The sequence below is a fragment of the Hemiscyllium ocellatum genome, chromosome 14 (assembly GCF_020745735.1).
Source record: "Hemiscyllium ocellatum isolate sHemOce1 chromosome 14, sHemOce1.pat.X.cur, whole genome shotgun sequence".
Lineage (NCBI taxonomy): Eukaryota > Metazoa > Chordata > Chondrichthyes > Orectolobiformes > Hemiscylliidae > Hemiscyllium > Hemiscyllium ocellatum.
The window spans coordinates 5,457,319-5,485,247 of NC_083414.1; the positions used below are offsets into that span (position 1 = coordinate 5,457,319).

Below are 27,929 nucleotides of genomic sequence, written 5' to 3' on the forward strand. Positions count from 1 at the left end.
AGCAGCATAGAAAAGCCTTACTTTATTGGACAAGGGAAAGAAAAAGTTAACATTTTCAAAGAAGAATAAAAAGGTTATCTTGCAGGGAACAATTTTGGCATTTGGTACATCCAATGGATATTCAAATCACATGCAAAATATGCAGGCTAGTTAAAAAACACATATCCATGGCCCTGTCACTGAAGTAAATGAATGTGCATGATCTACCCTGTGCCTCTCAAAAAGGAAATGCCAAAAAAGTTAGGAGCAATTCTTAAAAAAATTATAATTTATTAAATAATTGAAGACATCCTGTGTTATTCTGGGGACATATATTTTCCTGTGCAGAATGTGTGGCGTCACTGTACGGTCATATAGAGGAAGCTTTTCATGTTTTCCTGAAATTATGTCAATTATCAACATTAATTCATCAAAGGTCAGTCTCCAGTGACTCGTTTGAAGTTTGATCTGAAGTCGTTAGAGAAATTTGTTGATCTGAGAGTGCAACAATCATTTTCTCAGACTCTGCATAAACGTACAATAATGCTCAGACTGTCATTTGATAACTGGAGCCTGTTTAAAACAAAAATCTTGCAAAGCATGTCTCAGAGCTAATTGTGTAAGGCTTTTCTTTCATCTCAAATATTCTCATTTTAAAAAGTGTGTAAAAGGGAGAATGGTTTGAGTTTTTATGGGGGAAAGGTTAGATGCGCATGCACACTATTCTTCACAAGCCGAGATCCAGCTCTCTGATGTGGAGATGTGTGCAGCGATAGGTACCGTGAGTCAGCCTGAGCCCGTTCTCATGCACGCTCTGAGGATCTGTTCTAAAGCAGTAGTTTTATCAGAGGCAATTCTTTAGGTCAATGAACGCCTGCCTCTCCAAAATAATCAATCTTTACATGTCTTCCCTCATTTAAAAAACATGTTAAATAACTTTATTGCTTTCCCTTCTTATCCCCATCATGGAAACAGAATGGTTCTAGCACAGAGAAAGGCCACTTGGTCCAGCATGTCTCAGCTCGTTCTCTCCAAAAGCAACTCAACTCATTCCATTCCCTGACCCTTACTCCATCATCCTGTCTCACCTACAAGGTTGCTTTTCATGTCATTTTCCAACTCTCATTCGGAGGCCTCAGTTGAATCTGTCTCCAAAAGACCATTAAGCTGTGCATTTCAGATCCCAAACACGCTACGTACAAAAGGCTATCCTTTTCTTGTTGTTGCTATTTCTGTCAATCACCTTAAATCTTGCCCTCCATGTCCAATCTGTGCAGACCACTCATGAATTTGAACATCTCTATCAAACTACTCTCAACTTCCTCTTCTCTCAGGAGAACAGCCCCAGCTTCTCTAATCTCCCCATGTAACTGGCAACACTCATCCCTGGAACCATTCGTGGAAATCTGCTCTGCACCTTCTTTAAAGATTTTATATCCTCCCTTAAGAATGGGAATGCAGGCCCTATCCTTGCAATCCATGCCCAGAATCTGTCCCATCACTGGCCCAGTGCCTGACCTGCTGTGCTTTAACCAGCAACACATTTTCAGCTCTGATCTCCAGCATCTGCAGACCTCACTTTTTACTCGAAGATTTTAACCTACTGTGAATCCTCTTGCAAGGATGCCTTCCTTGAAGAAGCTCTCTCCTCTCTCTACAAGGATTTTATCTTAGCCTGCCTGGCACCCTCTCCTCATTCCTGATGAAGGGCTCTGGCCCGAAACATCGAATTTCCTGTTCCTTGGATGCTGCCTAACCTGCTGTGCTTTAACCAGCAACACATTTTCAGCCCAGGGACAGGATGCCCCATCACTGGCCCAGGGACAGGATGCCCCATCACTGGCCCAGGGACAGGATGCCCCATCACTGGCCCAGGGACAGGATGCCTCATCACTGGCCCAGGGACAGGATGCCTCATCACTGGCCCAGGGACAGGATGCCCCATCACTGGCCCAGGGACAGGATGCCCCATCACTGGCCCAGGGACAGGATGCCCCATCACTGGCCCAGGGACAGGATGCCTCATCACTAGCCCAGGGACAGGTGGCTCCATCACTGGCCCAGGGACAGGATGACTCATCACTGGCCCAGGGACAGGATGCCCCATCACTGGCCCAGGGACAGGATGCCTCATCACTGGCCCAGGGACAGGATGCCTCATCACTGGCCCAGGGACAGGATGCCTCATCACTGGCCCAGGGACAGGATGCCTCATCACTGGCCAAGGGACAGGATGCCCCATCACTGGCCCAGGGACAGGATGCCTCATCACTGGCCCAGGGACTGGATGCCCCATCACTGGCCCAGGGACAGGATGCCTCATCACTGGCCTGGAAGCAGTTTGTCCTAACAGCTCATTAGCAAAAGGGAAAAAAAAACACCGAGAATGCTGGGGAAACTCAGTGACTGTGGAGAGAGCATCAGTTAACGAGTCTGGTATGACTTTTTCTCTACAAGACCCAAGTTTTTCCAGCATCCTCGTTGTTTTCCAGCATCTGTAGGATTTTGCTTTTCTAATGGTTTAAGAGAAAAGTAGTTGATGAAAAATTATAAAATGGATAATTTTAATTTAATTCACCCTCAAGATGTAGGCATCGTCAGTATTGACTGTCCTCCCCAATGCCTTATACAATAACAGTTAAATAAAAAATGATCTGCTCAATGTATTTTTAAAAAAATTCATCAATAAAATTTGGAGCAGGTCAGTTCAGATTTAAATGTACAAGGAGGAGAATTGGTGCCTTTTAAAACAAAATAATTTTCTCCTACTTCCAAGCAAATCGCCTTCAGCTGCAAGGCTGGAGTTGATTAAAAACACACAGTGTGCTGACCTTGCAACAAACCCATCTGCACTACATTTTAGGTGACGTTTTCGACATTCTGACAACAGTTAGTTCAAGAAGTTATAATGCATTCTAAAATCAGGTAACCCCTTCATGTAATCAATCAGAGGTAGTAAGGAGGGTCACTGGACCTGAACATTAGCTTTGCTTTCTCTCCACAGATGCTGCAAGACCTGCTGAGTTTCTGCTGCAATTCATGTTTTTGATGCAATGGATTTCAAGCTTCCGAGGCCAATAACAACCATAATAGCTGCAAGAATAGAAGAAAAGCCCTTAAACACCATCATTCATAGGTAAACGCTCCATGTCCTTCAGTCCATTTTCTCTCCCAGTCATGCATTGAGTACAATTTATTTATGCCTGTGGTGAGCACCTTCATTGCTTCATCTCATCCAACTAACATATTTTTCTGCCTCTCTATGTGGGTTGGAAACAGGTCAGCTCTTCGGCAGAGAACCATGCGTGGGAGCGAAAACGGAAGGGAGAGCTCAAGTCAGGTCGTCATTGTGGTGGAACTGTGTAAGAGGACAGTAACGAGTCCAACATCCCAGAGCAAAAGATAAGGTTGAGCCCTTTGCAGCAAGAGATGCCGAGTGGATGATCCATTTCGGCCTCCTCCCAAAGTTACCAGTCTACAGCCAATTCGATGGGGATACTGGATATCGTAATGGCTACAGGCCCTGACAACATTCTGGCAATAGTACTGAAGACTTGCGCTCCAGAACTTGCCGCTCCCCTAGCCAAGCTGTTTCAGGACAGTTACAACACTGGCATCTACCCGACAATGTGGACAATTGTCCATGTATGTCCTGCACACAAAAAGCAGGACAAATCCAACCCGGACAATTACCACCCCATTAGTCTACTCTCGATCATCAATAAAGTGATAGAAGGTGTCACAAACAGTGCTACCAAGCAGCACCTGCTCAGCAATAACCTGCTCAGTGACACACAGTTTGGGTTTCCCCAGGGCCACTCAGCTCCTGTCCTTATTACAGCCTTGGTTTAAACACAGACAAAGGAGATGAATTCCAGAGGTGAGATGAGAGTGATAGAGTGGCTCGGTGGTTAGCACTGCTGCCTCACAATGCCAGGAACTCAGGTTAGATTCCAGCCTCAGGCAACTGTCTGTGTGGAGTTTGCACATTCTCCCTGTGTCTGTGTGGATTTCATCACACAGTCCAAAGATGTTCAGGTTAGGTGGTTCGGTTATGGGAAATGCAGGGTTTCAGGGATAAGATAGAGGGTCTGGGTCTGGGTGGGATGCTCTTCGGAAGGTCAGTGTGGACTCGGTGGGCCAAATAGCCTGCTTCCACACTGTACGGATTCTATGATTCCATGATCAAGGCTGCATTTGACTGAGTGTGACATTAAAGAGCCTTAGCAAAACTGGAATCAATGGGAATCAGTAGGCAAACTATCCATTGGTTGGAGTCATACCTGACACATAGGAAGGTGATTGTGGTTGTTGGAGTTTAGTCATCTCAGCTCCAGGTCATCTCTGCAGGAGTTCCTCAGGGTATTGTCCTAGGCCCAACCACCTTTCAATGCTTCATCAATGACCTTTCCTCTATCATCAGTCAGAAGTGGAGATGTTTGCTGTCGATTGCACAATGTTCAGCATCACTGAAGCAGTTCATATTCAAATGCAATAAGATCTTGACAATATGCAGGCTTGGACTGACACGTGGCAATTTATATGCGCACCACACAAATGCCAGGCATTGACTGTCACCAATAAGAGATGATCTAACCACCACCCCATGACATTCAATCATGTTACCATGACAAAATCCCCCACTATCAACATCATTGGCATTACCACTGACCAGAAACTCAACTGGACAAACCACATCAAACAGTGGCTACAAGAGCAGATGGGAGGCTAGGAATACTGCAGCAAGTAACACACGTCCTAAATTCCCAAAACCTGTGCATCACCTACAAACTACAAGTCAGGAATGTGTTGACAGACTCCCCATTTGCTTGGTTGAGTCCAATTCCAAAATTGGACGTGTGGGCGGCATGGTGGTACAGTGGTTAGCACTGCTGCCTCACAGCGCCTGAGACCTGGGTTCAATTCCCGACTCAGGCGACTGACTGTGTGGAGTTTGCACGTTCTCCCCGTGTCTGCGTGGGTTTCCTCCGGGTGCTCCGGTTTCCTCCCACAGTCCAAAGATGTGCGGGTCAGGTGAATTGGCCATGCTAAATTGCCCGTAGTGTTAGGTAAGGGGTAAATGTAGGGGTATGGGTGGGTTGCGCTTTGGCGGGTCGGTGTGGACTTGTTGAGCCGAAGGGCCTGTTTCCACACTGTAAGTAATCTAATCTAATCCAACACCATCCTGGACAAAGCAGCGTGCTTGTTTGGCATAGCATCCAGAAGCATCCACTCCCCCACCACCAAGTGCAGTAGCTCTACAGGGGCAGTGAGGAGCATATGGATCAGGCTGCCCAGCAAAAAGTGAAGAAATGACGTGAGAAAGTGGGATACTTTAATGTAAGAAGCAATTCACCAAAGATCCTTAGACGACAGCTTCCAAACTCACAACCACTTCCATCCAAGGACAAGGACAGCACATGGACTGCAGTGACACGATAAGGCATGAGTTTTGGGCAATAAATAGTGGCCGGCCAGCCAGTGGCACCCACATCCCATGAACAAATTTTTAAAAATTGATAATTAAAGTAATTTTAAAAAGCAAACTTGTAACTATCTCGCTTCTCCTTCACACCTATTGGGTCAAAATCCTGAAACTCCCTCCCCAACAGCATTGTGGGTATACTGATATATTGACTATAGCAGTTCAACAAAGCAGCTCTGGGGCAATCAGGAACGGGTAATAAATACCAACCATGCCAATGATGCCCGTATCCCACGAATGAATGAATGAAGAAAACTAATAATTTATATTTTAATAAACAGGAAGATTTTAAATATGCAGATTTTGATATAAATCTTAAAAAGCAAAAAAAAAATGAAAATGAGCACAATTCTATACAATGGTACCTAAGTTAAAAAGTGTTGGGAAAATAAATTTCACTATTTGCGTGTGATTAACTTGTTTTAAAAATAGCTGGGGAAAAGCAGGTATCAATAACCTCAGAAACAACACTTCTCTCCAAATAAATAAATCCACCTTTAGCAAGAATAGTGATTTTACTCCACACTTCAGTAATTCAGTAATCATTGACTCAATTCCCGAACATTACAACTCCCCGCCTCCCAAACCATTCCTAGCAATTCACGGTGGTGGTGGGGAGGGGGGGGGGGTAAGAGGAATATTTAAAAATACAATAAACTGTATGGGAGGATCGGGTTTCTTACATTTGAACCTTTCAAGGTTATCTGATGAACTGGTAATAAAGTCCAAAGTGAACCAAGCCGCAGAATCCCATGCAGGCAAGAAGCAGCCGTGCATTAACAGGATTCACACTGGAAAGAAGGCAACTCAGGGGAGACAGTGTCAAACCTTTCCAAGATCCAAGAGTTGGTGATACGTTGCAGGTGTTAACAAGAAACCCTTGCAACCAGTGAGGGTAGAGTTGGGCTCAAGGATGGGGAGAGCAGATGATTCACATGTATCGCCTTTTCACTGGGGCAGTGAGGAATATATGGATCAGGCTGTCCAGCAGCAAGTGAAGAAACGACGTGAGAAAGTGGGATATTTTAATGTAAGAAGCAAGTGAGATATATAGGAGATAACTTTTTTAACTTTTCTGATAGTGAGGATCTATGAAGGTCAGTTCTGGCCCTGCACACATTAGTATCATATTTAAAAACTGAACGCCTGCATGTATGATCTGTAATTTTCATCTGTTGTAAATTCCTGGATCTACACTCACAATGGAACCTGTAGAAGTGAATATCTCACACTGTACTTAGACTCTGGCCAACAATAGCACTGCAGCATTTCTGCTCTCTTCAAATACAATTACAGAAAAACATGTTGAGGCAGGAAACCTCCATTTAAATGAGAACAAAGAAACTTACAATCAACATAAATGAATTTAAGAACAGAACACGCAATTTTGGGGGACTGGATAATGCTCTCCCAAACCCACTTCACATGAAGACTACATTTGGCCTTCCCATGCATGTGATGGGAGATTGACCAGCATTCCCAACATATTCCTACAAGCCGCAAAGTCGCCTTAGCATTGTAAAGCCTTGCTTCAATCCCAACACTCCAGAGCAGCTCCAGCAATGTTTCTCTTCCCTTTCCTTCACAATTACTGTGAAGAGGACAGTGCAGAAGTTTAAAAGGATATTGACCCATTGTTGGATGCACAGATGGTGAGGTTTAATGCACAGAAGTGAGAGGAGAACATTGAAAGATACCATAAAATGAAAGATACCATTCTAATGTGTGTGCAGGAGCACAGAGACCTGGAACTAAGTGTACATAAGTCATTAAAGATGGCAGGACAGAGAGAGACAGCTTGGAATAAAGCATACAGTATTTTTGACTTAATAAAAGAAGGCAGAGAGTACAAGAACAGAGAGGTAGTGATGAATTTATATATGACATTGGTTGGATCTCAGCTGGAGTATTGTGCATAGTTCTGGATGTCATCTATAGCAAGGATGCAAATACACTGGAGAAAGTGCAGAAAAAAAGGCTTACAATAAGGGTTTCAGGGTGTCATATTCCAGTTATGAGGAAAGATTGGAGAAGCTGCGATAGTTTTCTTAGAAAGGGTGAGGGGTAATTTAATATAGAACAGAATATAGATAGGGAGAAGTGTTCCTGCTCAAACAGACCACGGATATTTGCAAGAGACACAAATGTGAGGTGAGTAATTGGTGCTTAGAAATGCACTGCTGAGAAATATGGGTGGAGGCAGGTTCAATTCAGGCATTTGAGAAGACCTGGGATGGTTACTGAAAGAGAAACAGTGCGTGAGGTTACAGGGAAAAGGAAGAAGAAGGAGCTGTAGAAATACAAGTTACTCTTGGTGTTTGGCAATTTGCGTTTTATACAAGCCACGCGCACTTCTGACTTGTAACCATAATCACCATTCCTTCACTGTCACTGATTCGATATTGTGGAACTGCCCTAACAGCATTGTAGATGTCCTTACAGCACATGGACTGCAATAGTTCATGATGGCAGCTCGTCATTACTTTCTCACAGACATGAAAGAGTGGGGAATAAATGCTATCCAAAACAGTGATGCCCCATTTCATTAATGAATAACAAAACTACGAATTTTACATTAAAAATGTTTTAAATTTTCATATTTTTATCTGCATTTTAAGAGGCAAAGTAGAAATGTGTATATTTCTGTACAAGGAAGCGGAAATTTATATATTTTGGTACAAGGAAATCGATTTCAAAAAGCATGGGGAAAGTAAAGAGATCAGGAAACACCGAACAGCTGGGACAGTTTATTGTGGAAAAGAGAAGCTGAAGGGAGCTGAGAGAGACTGTGATTATGAAAGAATAGACGAAAAGAAGATATTTCCGCTTGTAGGGGAAGCACTATACTCTAAGTAACTATAAACATAACTCATCATCAGAATCCTTCCTTTGATGTGCATGTAGCAAATCAATTAAACATACACAAGCTAAAAAATAAAGACAAGGTAGTCAATAATACATCAAATAGGGAATTTACAATACATATGTTCAGCCAGAGACTGGTTGGAATGACAAACACACAATTAGCTGAATGAATAGATGCATTTAAGGGAAAGCTTGATAATTCCATGAGTTAGAAAGGAATAGAAGGGTACATTTAACCGTTGAGATGAAGTGGAGTGGGAGGAGGCTTGTGTTGGGCCAATTGGCCTCTTCCTGCATTCTGCACTGCACAAAATATGCAAATGATTTCTGGAATGAATGCAGTTAGATTCTCTGCAACCACAATTACTCTTTAAATAATAACTGATGTGGACCTGAGGTTTGGATGACAGCAGCTGGGAAGGCATTGCCTAGAGGCTGGGCAATCAAGTTAAATCGAAGTTAGTCGTGACCGATAGGTGGGTCCCCCCCCCACCCCCTGCTGAGCTGACAAGGATAGTAACAATATGCTCAAAATATTCTATGTTGGCCTCTCTGTATCTGCCTGCTATACCATTCTCATGATGCCCAATGTTAGCTCCAGGAAGACCACCTCACCTCTCAATTAGACATTTCACAACCTTTTAGGCACAACAACACATTTAACAATCTTACCTCATTTTTTCACACCCTTCATTTATCATTTTCTACTTGCTACATCCACCAACTATATCTCTGTCCAATTATCCAACCCTTTTTCTTTACACTTTCATCTCTTTTGTTATTTAATCTCTGCTGTTTTCTACTTGATCACAGATCCTTCCTTTCATTCTTGGCACCTCTCTCTGATGCTTCTTTGTTCACTGAAAACATCTTGAATATTTTCTAATTCTAATGAAATGTCACCAACCTGAAACATTAACTCTGTTTTTCTCTCTCTAAATATACTCCCCACCAGGCTGAATATTTTCAGTGTTATTCACTTTTATTGTACAGTGCTCACCAACTTGCTCAGGAATAGGTCTGAGAAACTTGCTTGTCCAATGAAGTTCTATATCTTAGTGCTAACACAATGCTTGGTATTTTAGACAAAGTGTAGGACACCAACACAAAAACAGAAAAATTTTCAATGGGTGTGTGGCATAATGGCAATGTTGTTCAACCAGTAATCCAGATGCTCAAAATACAGAAAAATAAGATCAAATTCGGTTAATTAATAACTCTAGATTGAAATGATAACCTTATTAATAATTAACTGAATTATCATGAAAAAATCTATTTGGTTCGCTAATGACCTTCGGGGAGGAAATCTTCCATCCCTACCCAGTCTGACCTACATTTTACTCCAGGTCCAGGCGATATGGTTGACTTTTAAATGATCTAAGAAATGACCCAACATGTCACTCAGTTGTATCAAACTGCAATTGATGAAAGCAAATGCACAAAAACAAATTTACAATTTCTTTCAAATCCTCAGGACTTTCCAAAACCAATGTAGTTGAAGCTCAGGAAATGTGATCGCTGATTTCTGTGCATCAAAGTCCCAAAATCAGCAATGCCAAAATAACCTGATTTTGTGGCAATAAAGACAGCGAGGATGTCACTGTTTGCCAGCATTATCCTTTTTATGGTACTAACGTTTAATAACTGCTGTATGGGTTGCATGGCCCTGGATAATTAATTGGGCTTTTCTTGAAGGCCAAATTTCCCCATTATAAGGAATTCCACTTTTTGAAAAGTTTTCTTTCAGCATGTTGTACCTTCCTCATGTGTGTCCCTGTCATTAATTTCACCATGGATGAAAATTAATGGAGACTTCAGTGGTTTGTACTTCCCAAGTTTGCAGTCTGTGAGAATACTTCAATGTCAAATCCAGACAGTGGATGCTAGGCTAGCATGTGCATATAGAGGAAAGCTACTTCAGACAAAAATTTAGTCATCAAGCTGCAGATGTGATCTATTAGCTTTATCAGTCTCTGTAAAGTAAAAAAAAATTGAAATAATTAATGAATAAACTGTAGTTACAGGGAATCCACGGATTTAAAGAGGCACAGAAATTGAATAGTAGAAGACACTGTTTAAATTGAACAATAGCGCTCCGTTTTCATTTTTTTCTCAAAATGGTGTTGGGGAATGGAATACTTCTGTTCTGTGCTCTCATCAACCTGTGACTCTGTCTCCATTTCAGTTCAACTTCAGGCACATCAGTTAGCTACAGTACAGTCAAATTCAAAGATAACCTACTTTTATACAGCATCAATCTACAATCTACCATGGAATTAATCTCAGTGAGAAAACATTATTTTCTGATACACTCTAAAACTCCTTACGTCTATCTGACCAATACCAAGTAATCCTAAACCAGAAGAAAGTGAGGACTGCAGATGCTGGAGATCAGAGTCGAGAGTGTGGTGCTGGAAAAGCACAGCAGGTCAGGCAGCATCTGAGGTGCAGGAAAATCGATGTTTCAGGTAAAGGGCTTGTGCTCAAAACATCGACTCTCCTGCACCTCGGATGCTGCCTGACCTGCAGTGTTTTTCCAGCACCACACTCTCAATCCTAAACCAGAGGCAATTTTGCCAGTGCGAGGCTAACCAATCTTGATTCACATTTGACTAGCCCAGCTAGATCATCATCCTTTGGTGCATTTTGCATTTGAAATGTGTGTCCAGAGGTATTAGGACTGTATCTAACACACTCAAATCCTCCCACATTACCGATTTCAAAACCTTGTTAGCGTGAGCTTTCAATTTGAAGACTGCTGGTGGTTTAACCCAGTTGATAACAGCAATATGTCTTTCACCTCTTCCTGTATCTGTCCTGCCCTAATTCTACAAATCTCAGAGATCTCCGCCATTCTTCAATACTGGTCTCTTCAGCATCCTCAATTTCCTCTGTTCAGGACCATAAGATGTAGGGGCAGAGGTAGGCCATTCAGCCCATCGAGTCTGCTCTGCCATTCAGTGAGATCATGGCTGGTCTGACATTCCTCAACTCCACTTTCCTGCCTTTTCCCCCGAACACTCACAGAATCCCTACAGCGTGGAAACAGGCCATTTGGCCCAACAAGTCCACACTGACTCTGTGATGAGTATCTTATCCAGACCTTATTACTCTACATTTCCCCTGATTAATGTACCTAACATATAGGCCCCTGAAAACTACAGGCAATTTAGCATGGCCAACTCACCTGATGTGCACATTTTTGGACTGTGGGAGGAAGCCAGTGCACTCGGAGGAAACCCACGCAGACACAGGGGGAATATGCAAACTCCACTCAGACAGTCGCCCGAGGCTGGAATCAAACCTGGGTCCCTGGCGCTGTGAGATAGCAGTGCTAACCACTGAGCCATCATGCCACCCCAAAAGATGTAGGAACATAAGTAGCACAAGTAATGTTTCCCGGACTGATTAAAAATCTATCTATCTCAGCCTTGAAAGTACTAAAATACCCAACCTAAGGTAAACAGCCCTCCGCGAGACAAAATTTCTCCTCAAGCCACTTTTGGAATATTGCGTGCAATTCTGGTCTCCTTTCTATCAGAAAGATGTTGTGAAACTTGAAAGGGTTCAGAAAAGATTTACAAAGATGTTGCCAGGGTTGGAGGATTTGAACTGTAAGGAGAGGCTGGGGCTGTTTCCCTGGAGCGTCGGTTGCTGAGGGGTGACCTTATGGAGGTTTATAAAATCATGAGGGACATGGATAGGGTAAATAGACAAAGTCTCTTCCCTGGGGTAGGGGAGTCCAGAACTAGAGGGCATAGGTTTAGGGTGAGAGGGGAAAGATATAAAACAGACCTAAGAGACAATGTTTTCACACAGAGAATGGTACGTGTACGGAATGAGCTGCCAGAGGAAATGGTGATGGCTCGTACAATTACAATATTTAAGAGGCATCTGGATGGGTATATGAATAGGAAGGGTTTGGAGGGATATGGGCCGAGTGTTGGCAGGTGGGACTAGACTGGGTTGGAGTGTCTGGTCGACATAGATGGGTTGGACCGAAGGGTCTGTTTCCGTGCTGTACATCTCTTAAAAATGTGACCCCTTACTCTGAGATGATTCTGTCTTGTCCTAGACTCTCCCACGAGGGGAAACAACCTTTCTCCTCTGGTGGTGACCAAAACCTGAACTGCTAAGACCCAAAGCTCTGGAATTCTTTTCTAAAGACTTTACCTCTCTCAGCTTCTTTCAGTTGCACCTTAAAACTAACTAATCTCTCCTAATGTTTCTCAACATGATATGATGTCAATGTTTGTCTGATAAAAGTCCCATGAATATTATGGGACATGCAATTACTTTAAAGGCATTTAAAAATACAAACTGTTGCTATTACATCAGAGATTACCTTCTTAAATCTACCATGCATTTTGAATCTCTTTTGAGAAACTGCTTCTCTCGTATTTTCTAAATTAATGCCAAGATTCAGAAATAAGATTTTTCTGAAAGCTAATTCGATTGGCATAGGTATATCTAGAATTTAAAATCCAGAATCCCTACAGTGTGGAAATAGGCCCTTCAGCCCAACAAGTCCACCCTCTGATCAGTAACCCACCCAGACCCATTTCTCCTAACTAATGTACCTAACCTGCATATCCCCGAACACTATGGGCAATGTAGCACAGCAAAATCACCTAACCTGCACATCTTTGGACTGTGGGAGGAAACTGAGGAAACTCATGCAGACATGGGGAAAATGTGCAAACTCCACACAGACAGTCACCCAAGATTAGAATCGAACCTGGGTTCTGGCGCTGTGAGGCAGCACTGAGCTACCGTGCCACCCCACATAAGTTAGACCAAATTGGGATAGAAAATAAAGGAGTGGGGAAGAAATAGCCAACCAATGAGCGGAATCTTTTTAATTATTTTAGCATGAAAATAGTGGTTTAATTATCTGTTTTAACAGTTTATGGTTAATGTAGGAGTAAATCTATCAAAGGTCCTGGGCAGTGGGATTACAGCATTAAGTTATGATTCTAGATTTGTTTTCCGCACTGGACCCACCAGCACTCAAAGTGTTAAAGTGCTTTGGTATTTATGTTGTTGGGCCAGAGACACGTAAATCAGATACTTATTGTAAAAAGTTGGTCTGAAATGGTTTTAATTAGGAATACTTCCAGGAAACTAACATCCGGTGCCAGTTAACCACAAGGATTTTTACAATGACAGAAAAGCCTTTGAAGAGGAAGTTCAGTACATGGAGTCAGGGGTAACAAGCATGGCAACATGGAGTAAGGAAAAGAAACATAAAAAATGCCCCTTTTCCACAAAACAAGGCTGACGCGCCAACAGCCCCATGCAGGGATTTGAACTGTACTTGACACTTACATGTATCGTCATCATTTTTCTGAAATAAACCTCTGCCAGTAAGCATAAAGGATATCTCAGAAACACTTTACAGACACACGGAGTACTTTGGAAGTGATCTAACTACTGCCCAGCAGCCAGCCTGAGCACAGCAAGCTCCCACAAACAGCAATGATTCAATAATGGGATATAAGCATTATATAAGCAAGTTTGCCAGGACCTTGGAGCAAACTCTCTAGCTCATCAAAAGAGAAATGATGCAAAATAAAGAAAAAATGCTTCCAGAGGTAATAGGGAATCCAGAAGTCAAATGGATAGATGGAGTTACAATACGGATCAACTCCAGTTTAACTTGAGGAGCTGAATGGACTCCTCTTGCTCATTTATTGTGATTCTTCCACCTTTCCAACACCAGGAACTGGAGCATATTGTTGCTTTACTAGACCAGAGGTCCCTTAAGCATTTCTATTGAACAGGTTCCCAATTTGTCACACAGATTTTTAAGATTCCCAAAAATTGCATCAGGCAAGAGGAGTCACTGCTGTAGCATGCTTCAAGATCAATTGGTAACCTGATAAAAAGAAACCTGTCTGCTCAAAGTTTTTTTTACTTTACAACAATCACAGCTGTAAAAGTTATTCACCTCTGACCCAAGGATAAATGACAGCACGCAGATCTCACTTGTCATCACTTGCCTTGATCCCATAACGAGCTTGTGTGTTGTCAGATGATCCGAAGTCATTGATGCATCAAAATCTTCTCCAAGGAACATCATGAAGAATGCTTAGTCTACGTCACGCATTATGTTCCTTTACCACTGACTTCATCAGGATTTCATGGTCAGTTATCAATTGTCTTCAACAGTACAATCAAATCCCATGACTTCCATCACTTAAAATGTCAAAAGCAACAGGCACATGGACCTGCCACCACCTCAAAGCCATACACCATCCTGACTTCAAACTATGTCTTTATTCCTTCAGTGTAGTGGAGCGGAATTCTGGAATTCCCCCCTCCCTAACACAGCTGCATCCCGACACCACCTTCTCCAGTTCAGTTTGGGATGACATATAATTGTCAGTAATGTCCACACTATGCAAATGCATACATTTTATCTAAGTCTGATCAGTCAAAATCTTTAGAGTTTAGTTTAATCTTGAACTGAGTTTCAAATTCTATCCAACAATGAGGTCCCCAGTTTCTGCCACCTCATACCATTCAAATCTCCTCCATATGGGCTGCTTCTCATGAAGTAACGCACTTCATGACCCAAAAACTCCTCACTCCAGGACAGACTGTGCCTAGTCTCTCAGTGCTGTACCGGATTTTCTTTCTTTATCAGGTGTAGGAAGGAACGTAGAGTAATCAGATGACCTTACCAAATGGTGAAGCAGACTCGAGGAGCTGAACACCTATTCATACTCCTGATCTAGATGATTGTGTCCTTTCACGGGATGAGGGTATCTCATGCCTGCCCCTAACTGCCTTGCACTGAAAGTCTTGCTGCCAGTCAACCAGACTGCTGTGCTTCTCAGACCATATGTAGTCCAGACCAGATATCAACAGCAGATTTCCTTCCCTAAACAATGTTTATGAATCAGATCAGTTTTCGGACCAAATATGATAGTTTTGTGGTGATACATAGAACATAGAACAATATAGCAGATACAGGCCCTACAGTTCTCAATGCTGTGCTAGCCTTTTACCCTACTCTAACAGCAGACTAAACTACATGCCCTTCACTGTACTATCATCCATGTGCTTGTCCAAGAGTCGCTTAAATGTCCCTAATGTATCTGACTCTAATACCACTGTTGGCAATGCATCATCACTCTCTGTGTGAAGAACCTACCTCTCACATCTCCCCTATATCTTCCTCCAATCACCTTAAAATTATGCCTCCTCATGACAGCTATTCCTGCCTGGGGAAGAGCCTTTGGCTATCCATTCTATTTATGCCTTTCATGATTTTGGCTTGGAGATGCCAGTGTTGGACTGGGGTGGACAAAGTTAAAAATCACAAAGCACCAGGTTTATTTGGAAGCACTAACTTCCGGAGTGCTGCTCCTTCATCAGGTGGTTGTCTCATCATCTTGTATACCTCTATCAAGTTAACTCTCCTCCTTCTTCGCTCCATTCAGAAAAGACCTAGCTCCCTCAACCTTTCTTCATAAGACACATGCTGCAGCCTAGGCAGCATCCCAGTAAATCTCCTCTGCATCCTCTCTGAAACTTCCACCTCTTTCCTATGATGAGGCAACCAGGTCCGAACACAATATTCCAAGTGTGGTCTAACCAGGTCTTTAGAGAGCTGCGACATAACCTCGCAGCTTTTAAACTCAATCCCCCTGCTAATGAAAGCCAATACATCATGCACCTTCTTAACAACCCTATCAACTTGGGTAGCAACTTTGAGCGATCTATGGATATGAACCTCAAGATCCCTCTGTTGCTCCATACAGCGATGAACCCTGTGATCTGCATTCAAATTCAACCTTCCAAAGTGAATCACTTCACACTTATCCACGTTGAACATCAGCTGCTACTTATCAACCCAGTTCTGCATCCAGTCAATGTCCTGTTGCAACCTACAACAGCCTACCTACCACACTATCTACCACTCCACCAACCTTCGTGTCATCAGGAAACTTACTAACTCAACCTTCCACATCCTCATCTAAGCCATTCATAAAAATCACAAATCACTTTCTGAATGAGCCTTGTCAAACGCTTTGCCAAAATCCATGTACACCACATCCACTGCTCTACCTTCACCAATGTGTTTTGTCACATTCTCAAAAGATTTAGTAAAGTCGGTGAGGCATGACCTGCCCCTCACAAAGACATGCTGACTTTCTCTAATCACAGTATGGGTTTCCAAGTAATCATAAATCCTGCCTCTCAGAATCCTCTCTAATACTTTGCCCACTACAGACATAAGACCGACTGATCTGTAATTTTATTCCTTTTTTGAATAAGGGAATAATATTTGCCACCCTCTAATCATCTGGCACTACTCCAGTGCACAGTGAGGATGCAAAATCATCGTCAAAGGCACAGCAATCTCTTCCCTCGCTTCCTGTAGTAACCGAGGGTATATCCTATCTGACCCAGGGGATATATTTATCCTTATGTTTTTCAAAATTATCAGCCTGCCTTCCTTCTTAACATCACTTTGGTCGAGCATATCAGCCTGTTTTATGCTGTCCTAAGAGACGTCAAGGTCCCTCTCAGCAGTGAATACTGAAGCAAAGTTCTCATTAAGGAACTCCCGCACCTCTTCCAACTCCAGGTACAAGTTGCCTCCACTAACCTTGATCGGCCCTACCCTCACTCTGGCCATCCTCTTCTTCCCCACAGAAGTGTAATGGTTACTGAGACAAGTTTTCAACTCCAGAATGATCTGGTTCTGGTAGGATATGAATCTCTGTTCATTCAGAGCATCAGACTCAGCCTTCGGTTTACCAAGCCAATGACATGATCACTAACCAACTCTCACTTGTTTAAACAACAACCTCATTGACCAAGTTCCCCCCTCATATCCCCTTTGGCTCGATGTCTACTGATTTAGATTATGGGTTGTGAAGCTTCAAGGACTACTTGGCCTTCAGATTAAAGATAATGTACAAGACTCAAAATGTTGTTTGATGTTTGCAGTGGGGAAGTTAAATATTTCTGACTGCAAGCACACAGCTACAGTGGGAAGCCCCCATCCTCCCTCCCACCTTCCCGGGGTTAGTTAGAGGGTGGTTCAATCTCAGATAAAGCTTCCTTAACAGTATGCCAAAAATAGACAACAGCCCAATGATTCCTTCTCCACCTGTCTAACATTTCCAAATACCAGAACTATCCTTCAGACAGAGTTTGGCACTTGAACACCAACTCAGCATGGTTTGAGTACAGGAGATTAAGATAATTGAGGTACATAAGATACAGTTAGACAAAAGGCAGGAGTAGGCCCAGCTATCTACCTATGCTTTAAAAATATCCAAAGCCTGGATGTTTATCACCTTTTCAGGAAGAACTTTCCAAAGGTTTGTGTCTTTCTGTAAGAAAACAAGTTTACCTCATCTCTGTTTTAAATGGAAGACCTTTATTGTTAAACAGTCAACCTCTTATTCTTGATGCTTCCAGAAGAAGGACCATCCTCTCCATGTTCACTTTCTCAACAACCACCAGGATCTTCTTTCGGTCAAATGATATTCACTCCTCTGAATTCCAGCTGGATATAAGTCTAACCTATCCACTTCTCCTCATTAGACAACACACCCATTCCGGGTATTCATTTGGTAAATAAACACAGCATACTGTGGTTGCCGGAAAACTAATAAAAAACAGAAAATGCTGGAGAAACTCAGCAGGTCTGGCAGCATCCAGGAGAGAGAGAGACACGGAGTTAATGTTTTTAGTCTGATATGACTTTTCTTCAAAACTGTCTGAAGAAAGAGTTTGGAATCAAAGTCACATCAGGCTTGAGATGTAACTCTGTTTCTTGCTGTACCTGGAAATTAATCTTTTCCAACTGTCTAAAACGAGAGGGCATAGGTCAGAAGTCACACAACACCGGTTTTGGTCCAAGCTGCTCCAAAGCTTCAGATTTCAAGTAAACCTGCTGGACCATAACCTGGTGGCTTGTGACTTCTGACCCTGTCAATCCCAGTCCAACACCGGCACCTCCACATGGAAGGCATAGGTATAAGGTGAGAGGGGAGAGAAACAAAAGGGTCCAGTGGGGCAGTTTTTTCACACATAAATAAGGTAGTCAGTGTCTGGGAGGGCTGCCAGATGTAGCGGTTGGCACGAGTACAATTTTGTCATTTAAGAAACATTTGGACAGGGTACATGGATGGAGTAGGTATAGAGGGACATGGACCAAACACAGGTAAATGGAAGCAGATTCATTGTGAAAACTAGGCAGCATGGACAAGTTGGGCTGAAGGGCCTGTTTCAATGTTGAAAACCTCTATAACACTATGACTTTAATGTATGCACAAGAACACCCAGGTCTTTTTAATCTCAGATCTCTACAATCTCTCACCATTTAGACAATATCCTTTTTCAGTCTTCCTGCCAAACTGAGCACTTCCTTATTTTTGTGTCAAGGGTGTGTTGCTGGAAAAGCACAGCAGGTCAGGCAGCGTCCAAGGGGCAGCAGAATCGACATTTTGGGCAGACGCCCTGCATTCCTGTTGAATTTTCCCACATTGTACTCCATTTGCCAGCACCTGGCCACTCACCTAACCTTCCTACATTTTTTATAACCTCCTTAAATCCCCTTCACAACCAATGCTCTTTCTAAGCTGCATGGAGTTTCTGTGCCCACTCATTGGCGGGCTAATGGTTCTGGAAGCCATGGCCATGCATGGACCTCAGTGCAGCGGAAAATAAAACAAGGGGGAGCGTAGTTCACAACTTACTTTTCAACCTATTTTGTGTCATCAGCAATCTAACAAACATTCCAGCACTTCATCCAAGTCCTTTATATAAATTGTAAATAGTTGAGGCCCTAGCACTGACCTCTGTGGCACACCACTTATTACATCGTGCCAACATGAAAAAAGATTTCTTTCTGCCTCCTTTCTGGTTCCTGTTCGCCAGCCAGCTTTCTGTCTGTGCCAAGGTGTGAGCCTGACGCTGTGAGCTTTCCTTTTCCACAATAACCTCTGATGTGGCACTTTATTAAACGATTAAAGAAAGTGATAGCGTGGTTGTGGGAGAAACTACTTTATCTGATGGTGGTGGGATGCTAGTCCAGACAAGGGTCAGTGCCATAAAGTTAATAAATTGTCAAGTTAGGCTGTGCAGAGGTGACATTAGGAAGATTTTTACATAAAGAAGTATTAATACTCTCTTTACCCCCAAAAGAAGCTGTTAAGGCCAGGGAGTGGGGGGCATATGAAAATGAGAGCGATCAATTTTGTACAAAGTTCTTTCGTGTACAGGCCATTTGGCCCAATAGTCCACACTGGTGCTTACACTCCACACCAGTCTCTGCCCAGCCCCCTTCATTTTACACTATCAGCAGATTGTTCAATGTCCATCCCAGTATTAGGCTGATCTAGTTTCCCTTCCCATACATCTGTACAATGTTCTGGCATTTGGAGTAATTAATTCATCAACTTGCCAAAAGCTTTACTAGATTGCCTGGTCCCTTTTACTTGTAAGAACAAATGCGAGATTAGATATTAGCAAACTTTACACATTAGGGGAATGCAATTACTAAACAGAAGTCAGTATCAGCAGAAGGAATCTCACAGAAAAACAAACATTTATAAGATGAGGATGCAATGATAAAGTTAACACAAGCACAGCCAAGCAAGATTATTTTTAAAACAACAGCTATTTGCTGCCTGATGGCCCATATGTAACAGAACTGCTGGCTTCAATATGAAGTCTAGTAACTCTCCGAAAACCCAGTCTGATACTTGGCTATTGTACACTAGCTGTTCACAGTTGGTTGCAGTTGCAGACAGGGAATGGTCAATGGCTCCTACTAGTTACCCACCTGTGTCCTACAGCTGTGTTCGAGTCAGATACACCCAAAGTAGTGGGAACATGGTGGTCACCAATGCCTTTGCAAATTTTCTATGACACTTGGACACTGGAGTATATCATGGATGTTGAAAATAACATTTTTATTTTGCTTCACATTTTGTATTATTTCTGTGCACCTTTATTTTTTACATTACAACCAGGATTTCCAGTTTGGGTCATGAGATGAGTGGAAAAAGGTGACTGCAGAGCCTCATTGCTCACTGTGTAGGGCACATTATAACACATTTCCAGACTTATGGGTCTTTAACCCAGATATTCGGATCCAGAAGCAGGAAATCTATCACTGCCCAACAACATCTCTTAAATAAATTCTCAGTCCCTCGTGAAGAATCGAACCCAGTTGGCAGCAGTGAAAACACCAAATCCTAACCAACAGGAACACTTGGGAGGGCAAACAGTACTTACATTCACTTCTGGGTGGACACAGAACACAAATCTTTCACTTAACACTGTGCTGGGAGCAGCAACCAGAGATTAATTTTGGTGTTAGTAGAATTAATTAATTTAAATTTAGAATAGTGGGCAGGTTCCCAATGCTGAAGCAATAACTCAGTAGGAGACATAGCATCTGAGTCAGTAATGACTACAGGGAGTCAGAGTTGGAACAGAGAGAGAGAGAGAAAGATGCAGTAACAGTTACTGCTGCAGAGACAGACAGAAGAGTGGCTCAATTTTAAAGTAAGTGCCTCCCATTCGACTTGGAGCAGGAATTTCTCCTCTCAGAGGATCCTCAGTCTTCAGAGAGCAGTGGAGGCTGTTTCTTTGCATATATTCAAGGCTGAGTTAAGACAGATTTTTGGTTAACGAAGGAGGCACAGGTTATGGGGAATGGGCAGGAAAGTGGTGCTAAGGCCACAATTAGAAAGCCATAGTCTCATAGAACAGATGATAAGACTTGAGGGGTCATATTGGGTTTCTTCTTTTCCTATTCCTTATGATCCTTCACCAGCTATAAATGGATACTTAAGTATATGTTAATTTATTAACCAGCTATAACTAGGGTATTTGTCATTTTGAAAACACACAGCAAATAGTCTATTTATTCAGCAAAGGCAATCTACTGAAAGAGAATCTATGAACTACAGCAAATAGAACTCATGACTGGAACCACAGCATAGTCTCCTGATAGAAACTAGATTAGTTTTCCAGTAAAATGCAGTCAGTGGAGGATGTTATATAATCTAAATTATGTGCATAAAATCAATCCCTGGGGTTTGGGCAGCGTAGATAAGGAGAAAGATTTGTGAAGTGATCAAAAATAAAAGGGCACAGATTTGAAGTAACTGGCACAAGAAAAAGTGACATGGGAGGGAACTCATACAGCAATTGATTAAGGTCTGTAATGCACTGCCTGAGACTGCGGCAGAGGCAGGTTCAATTGAAACATTCATAAGGAAATTGCATGGTTATCTGAAAAGAAAGACTATGCATGGTCCCAGGAAGAATGCATGAAAATGGCATTGAGTGAATTGCTTATTCAGAGAGTCAGGGGTGACCAGATGGGCCAAACTTGTGCAAAATCATCAAAGCATTCAGACCTACAGAAAAATCAAAATGTCAATAATTCAAAATTCAAACATTCATACTTATAAATAAATGACATAATAGATATCCGACATCACAGAAGTCAGGAGTGATCTTGCCAGATTGGCACTTTTATAGGGTCGCAGTAGTGTGGAAAACATGCCTTTTAGTCCATTGAATCCACACCGACCCTCCGAAGAGCATCCTACCCAGACCCATGCCTGTACCCTATCACCCTGCATTTCCCATGGTTAATCCACTTAGCCTGCACATCCCTGCACACCATGGGCAATTTAGCATGGCCAATTCACCCTAACCTGCACACCCTCAGACTGTGGGCGGAAACCAAAGTACCTGGACACAGGGAGAATTAGCAGTCACTTGAAGGTGGAATCGAACCTGGGACCCTGGCACTGTGAGGCAGCAGTGCTAACCACTGAGCCACCGAGCTGCCTAGCATTATGCTAGGTGGTTGTCAAGCCTTGTTTGATATGACTGTAGCCTGCTGGGTATTGTTGCTGCAAGTAATGGATGTTGTCAACTATCCCACATATACCACACACAGCTGAAATCTTTTTTGCAAACATGATAATCCTTAAAAGATAAATATAAATTCTATATATGATGGGTAATGTTTCTGAAGCAATTGTGCACACGTTTGAATTGTAAGAGATTCTGCCATACATTTTTGTGCTGTATATACATGGCCCCCACACAAGCCTATTTTAAATGTAAAAGGTGTGGGTGTGTAATTGGTGGTTGGTCGGTGGTGAGTTAATGATCTCGGCTTTGTGAGCAGTGCTGAGTGAAAGACATGGACAGAACGTGGGAAACTGAAAAAACAGAAAACAAAATCACGGTTTGGGATGTTTTAGGCTTGTCACTTGAGCATCCTTTTCCTGGAAGTGACACCATGTAGAAAAGATGTTGCTGCTGTCACATCCAACCAGGGCTCACGTACAGAACTAGGTACACAACACATAACATTAAAATAATATTACATTGTCATTTATTCTGAATTATGGGCCGTACAGCTATGGGAAATGAACAGAGAAAAGGAATTTAAATTGGGTGGCCCTTTTGAAAGAGCCAACAAGGGGTTGAACGGCTTCCTTCTGAGATGGATCAATGTTTAAATTCCTTAGTAAAGTAGGCACCTACCTGGGATTCTGACTTTAAATTTCCCACTCTGCCCAAAGCCTCCTTCGATCACTCCAGCTTCTCCTGTGGACAATTTCACCTTCATCCCAACAAACAGCTGCATGTTAGTCTCCTTCTTGAACAGCGAGCGGCCGATGACATTATAATCATCTGAAACCTGAAGGGGGCAAAAGCAATAGCCTCAGCAAATAGTTAGCCTCATTGGGTGAAATGTGGTTGTGGTCACTTTGAGCTGGTGCTTAGGGGACATGGTCTCACAAGCTCTCTTCATTTATTCTTGCTGTGCTTAATTCACATACCCTTACCCCAGGCTCACAAGGCAATAAAAAAGCAACGCCAGCACTCCACACTATTTCGACAAGGACAGAAATGAAAAGGATAGAAGTTATTGCTAATTTCAAACACAGTTAAAGTGAAGGGTAACCCGTTGACAGATGTTAATCAATTAATCACACCACTGCCTGAAGTTCAATGTTTTGGGTATACACACTGTGGCTTGGTTTGCTAAAACACCTATCCATTAGCAACAGGATGGACTGAGACTGAATCACTGCGGTGCCTTGATCCTCACTTCACAGGGAAGAATTGGTTTACCGAGCAGTGAGATGCCACCAGCGTGGGTTCAATTCCCATCACCACTTTGAGGTTACCATGAAGGACTCTCCCTTTCAACCTCTTCCTTCGCCTGAGGTCTGGTGGCCCTCAGGTCAAATCACCCCCCAGTCACTTCTCTCTCTAATAAGACAGCAGCCCCATAATATTATGGCGACATCAAAACAACAACAACAGGGGAGAGTTCAAACCTCTCCTGCAACAGTGGGAATCTGGGCATTCATTAAGACAATGGATTAGAAATCCACAAGGATCCCCTGGTGCACCCTGAAATTCTTCGAGTAAAAAGTGAGGTCTGCAGATGCTGGAGATCAGAGCTGAAAATGTGTTGCTGGTTAAAGCACAGCAGGTTAGGCAGCATCCGAGGAACAGGAAATTCGACGTTTCGGGCCAGAGCCCTTCATCAGGATGAAGGGCTTATGCCCGAAACGTCGAATTTCCTATTCCTTGGATGCTGCCTAACCTGCTGTGCTTTAACCAGCAACACATTTTCACCCTGAAATTCTATCAGGTCTGCTCAACATTTCCGCGTTCACCAAAATGCTTGATGAAATAATTATGCCCTTTTAAGGGACAGTCGCCCAGTTAATTATTCATTTGTTTCAAAAGGGTATAGAAAGTGGACAGGTGGGACACTGAGTAGTAGATCTGAAAGACTGCATACAAGAAAATAAAATTGCTGTTGAGGAAAAGCTCCATGCCTTAGATGCTGACTCACCAACTGGCTAAGATTTATTTAACAGTAACCCTAAACTTGGTTAGATCACTCCTGGGTGACTGTGTACAATTCTGGTTGTCAAAAAGTGATCTCCTGGTACTGGAGAAGGTCCAAATTGGACTCACAATACCGATGGCACTAATGTGAGATTGTAGCTATCAGGAAAGGACAAACAGGCAAAGAGGTTTTTCTCTGGAAAAGAAAAAGCTTTGGGATGGCCTAAGAAAGGTGTTTAAAATCATGAAAGGTTTACTTAGCGAAAGAGCAACATCCTTTAGCAGAAGACTGCCAATGAGAGATCAAATGGGGAGGTTTAAAAGAAACATTTTTATCTAGATAGTGTGGAACTCATTACCACATGTTGGTGAAACAAGTGAACTTTTGGAAATTAGGGAAAACTGGATAAACTCATGACGATGGTAATAACAAGATTATGACAATAGAATTAGAAGATGAAGGATGAGCCACAGCAGCATAAATACCAAATGGGCATGATGGGCTGAATGGCCTAGTTCGATGCTGTATATTCTATGTAATTAAACAAACTGAATTTTAGAAGAGTCTTGACTGTAAAGGAGTGCTGCAACACTGTCCTGACTTTGTTCTTAATGAGCAGTTACCTCAACATATATTCCAACAGGAATAACAGGACTGGTCTGTGATTAGGATGATTATTCTTGATAAAAACATGCTGACTCTAATAGATTGCATTTTGACTTCCCATTACCCTGCCACCAGCAGGTATCATTAAGTGTATCCACCACACAGTCTTTGTAGAGACAAAGTTAAAAATCACATGAAGCCAAGTTCTAGTCCAACAGGTTTATTTGGAAGTACAAGCTGTCGGAGCACTGCTCCTTTGTCAGGTAGCGAGCTGATAAAGGAGCAGTGCTCTGAAAGCTTGTACAAGTACACGATCCTTTATCCGAAATCCAAAAAGTTCTGAAATCCAAATTTTTTTGTGGGAGTGCAGAGCATCATTTTGGCATGCAAACAGGTGACCCAACTCCACACCCACTCAACCCACGTCACTCAGATGTGACGTGGCAGTGGGGCCCAGCACTGGCAGGCACCAACTGTGTCTCAGTGCTCGCACTATTCACACATGCATCTGTTGTTAGGCAATTTGTTTTATTTCACTGTGAAAATGTCATTTATTCCAAAGTCCGGAAAATTTCAAATTCCGAGAAACAACTGAGCCCAAAGATTTCGTACCTGTACTTACAAATAAACCTGTTGGCCTATAACTTGGTGTTGTGTGATTTTTAACAACATCTAGACGGGTAAGAGCAGCAGATACACGGGAACACCACCAACTGAAAATTCCCCTCCAAGCTTATCCTGATGTTTGGAGAGGTGATGACCTTGTGGTGTTGTCACTAGTATATTAATCTAGAGACTCAGTAATCTTTTGGAGACTCTGGTTTGAATCCTGCCATGTCAGGCAATAGCAATTGAATTCAATTAAGAACCTAATGATGACCATGAAATTGTTGCCAATTTTGCAGCAGAGAGCGGCGAGAGCTGGGCGGAAGTGAAGTCGGAGCGCAGAGCCAGTTGGGAAGGTAAGTGATTGTTATTTGAGTGGGTGTGTTCTAGACCCCAGGGCCTACAAAGTAGGGCCTCCCTCCCACCCTCCTCCTCTAACCTAACTTCAAAGTCCACAGACTTGCCCCAAACAGAGAGCCAGGGAAGTTCCTGTTGAGAGAAGAGAGAGTCTTTAGCTCAGGAGTCTTCGACAAGGAGGTTGAAAGAAGTGATTACGCCACAGTTAAAGAGGGTGAAGACATGACTACCCAGCTGGTTCAGTGTGCTACGTGCATGATGTGGGAGGTCAATGTCTCTGGTGTATCTGGCTCATATATCTGTGGAAAGTGTGTGCACGTTCAGCTACTGACAGAGCATATCGCAACACTGAAGAAAGAACTTGAGGACCTTAGGCTCATCCAAGAGAACGAGATCTTTCTGGACATGACCTTCAGCGAGATCATTACACCGACCACACCAGAAGACAGCAGAGAGAGAAGACGATGAGAAAGGCAGCAAGGAGACAAGTGCAAGAGTCCGCGGGGGAAGTACCTGTCAGGAACAAGTTGAATCTTTTGGAAATAGTAGAGACAGAGCTGAGGAGTCAGTCATTGCACAGAGACGTGGTAATAGGGGACTCCATAGTGAGAGGAAGTGAAGGGGGTTTCTGTGGCAACAGACGGGATTTAAGAATGGAGTGTTGCCTTCCTGGTGCCAGGATTAAGGACATTGCAGACAGAGTGCAGGAAATCCTCAAGGACGAGGGTGAAGAGCCAGAGGTGGTGGTACATGTCGGCACAAATGACCTCGGGAAGAAGAGAAGGAACATACACAGCGGGACTTTGGAGAACTAGGAAGAAGGCTGAAAAGCAGAACGTCCAGGGTCGTTATCTCCGGTTTGCTTCCAGTTCCTTGGGCTGGATAGGCCAGGAACAGGGAGATAATGGACTTGAATGTGTGGCTGGGGAACTGGTGCAGGAAGCAAGGATTTAAATTCTTGGATCACTGGGGTAAGCATAAATTATACAAAAGAGACAGTTTGCACCTTAATATGTTGGAGACCAGCATTCTGGCAGGCAGGTTTGCTCCTGCAATACAGCCACGTTTAAACTAAGTAGGGGAGGGGACAAACTGGAAGTTTAAGAAGGAAATTGATGGGAAAGTTAGAACAAGGGAAGTCAAGAAAGACAATGGTATCAATGGAACAGAAAACTCAAAAAGGGATCATGCTGTAAGGTTGAGTGAAATAGGGGTTGATAGGAAGGGTGAGGGCAGTAACAAATTAAAAATACTATATATGAATGCACAAAGTATTAGAAATAAGATGGATGTGCTTGAGGCTCTTTTGGAAATTGGCAGCTACAATATTGTGGGGGTAACCGAGACGTAGCTTCAAGTGGACAGGGCCTGGGAAATGAATATTCAAAGCTATACGTGCTATCGTAAGGACAGACTGACGGGCAGAGGGGGTGGGGTGGCCCTGTTGGTAAGGGATGATATTCAGTCCCTTGCGCGGGGAGACCTAGGATCAGGGGATGTATGGATAGAGCTGAGAAATTGTAAGGGTAGAATGACCCTCTTGGGAGTTATCTACAGGCCCCCAAACAGTAGTATGGATGTAGGGTGTAAGTTGAATCAGGAGCTGAAATTGGCCTGTCGCAAAAATGTCACTGCAGTTGTTATGGAGGATTTCAACATGCAGGTAGACTGGGAGAATCAGGATGGTATTGAACCTCAAGAAAGAGACTTTGTGGAGTGCCTCCGAGATGGATTCTTAGAACAGCTGGTGCTGGAGCCGACCAGGGAGAAGGCAATTCTGGATCTGGTATTGTGCAACGAACCAGAATTGATCAGGGACCTCGAAGTGAAGGAGCCATTGGGAAGTAGTGACCATAATACAATAAGCTTCAATCTGCAATTTGAGAGGTAGAGGGTACAGTTGGTAGTGACAATATTTCAGTTGAATAAAGGCAACTATGGAGCTATGAGGGAGGAGCTGGCAAATATTTCTGGATATAATGCAGAAGATGCATAATCAGTTCATTCCAAAACGGTCCAAAACGGAAGAAAGATCCTAAGACGAGGCATGGGTGGCCTTGGCTGACGAGGGAAGATTAGGTTAGATTAGATTAGATTACTTACAGTGTGGAAACAGGCCCTTCGGCCCAACAAGTCCCCACCGACCCGCCGAAGCGC

At 42.9% G+C, this 27,929-nt stretch overlaps 1 protein-coding gene across 1 annotated transcript in view; it reads right to left on the bottom strand.

The window, feature by feature from the left end:
* Positions 1–27,929, bottom strand: part of eefsec (eukaryotic elongation factor, selenocysteine-tRNA-specific) — a 400,574-nt gene that overhangs the window by 116,379 nt on the left and 256,266 nt on the right. Inside the window, exon 6 of the mRNA XM_060835334.1 lies at positions 22,877–23,033. Within this exon, the coding sequence (XP_060691317.1) occupies positions 22,877–23,033 (157 nt within the window). The remainder of the gene's footprint in view (positions 1–22,876; positions 23,034–27,929) is intronic.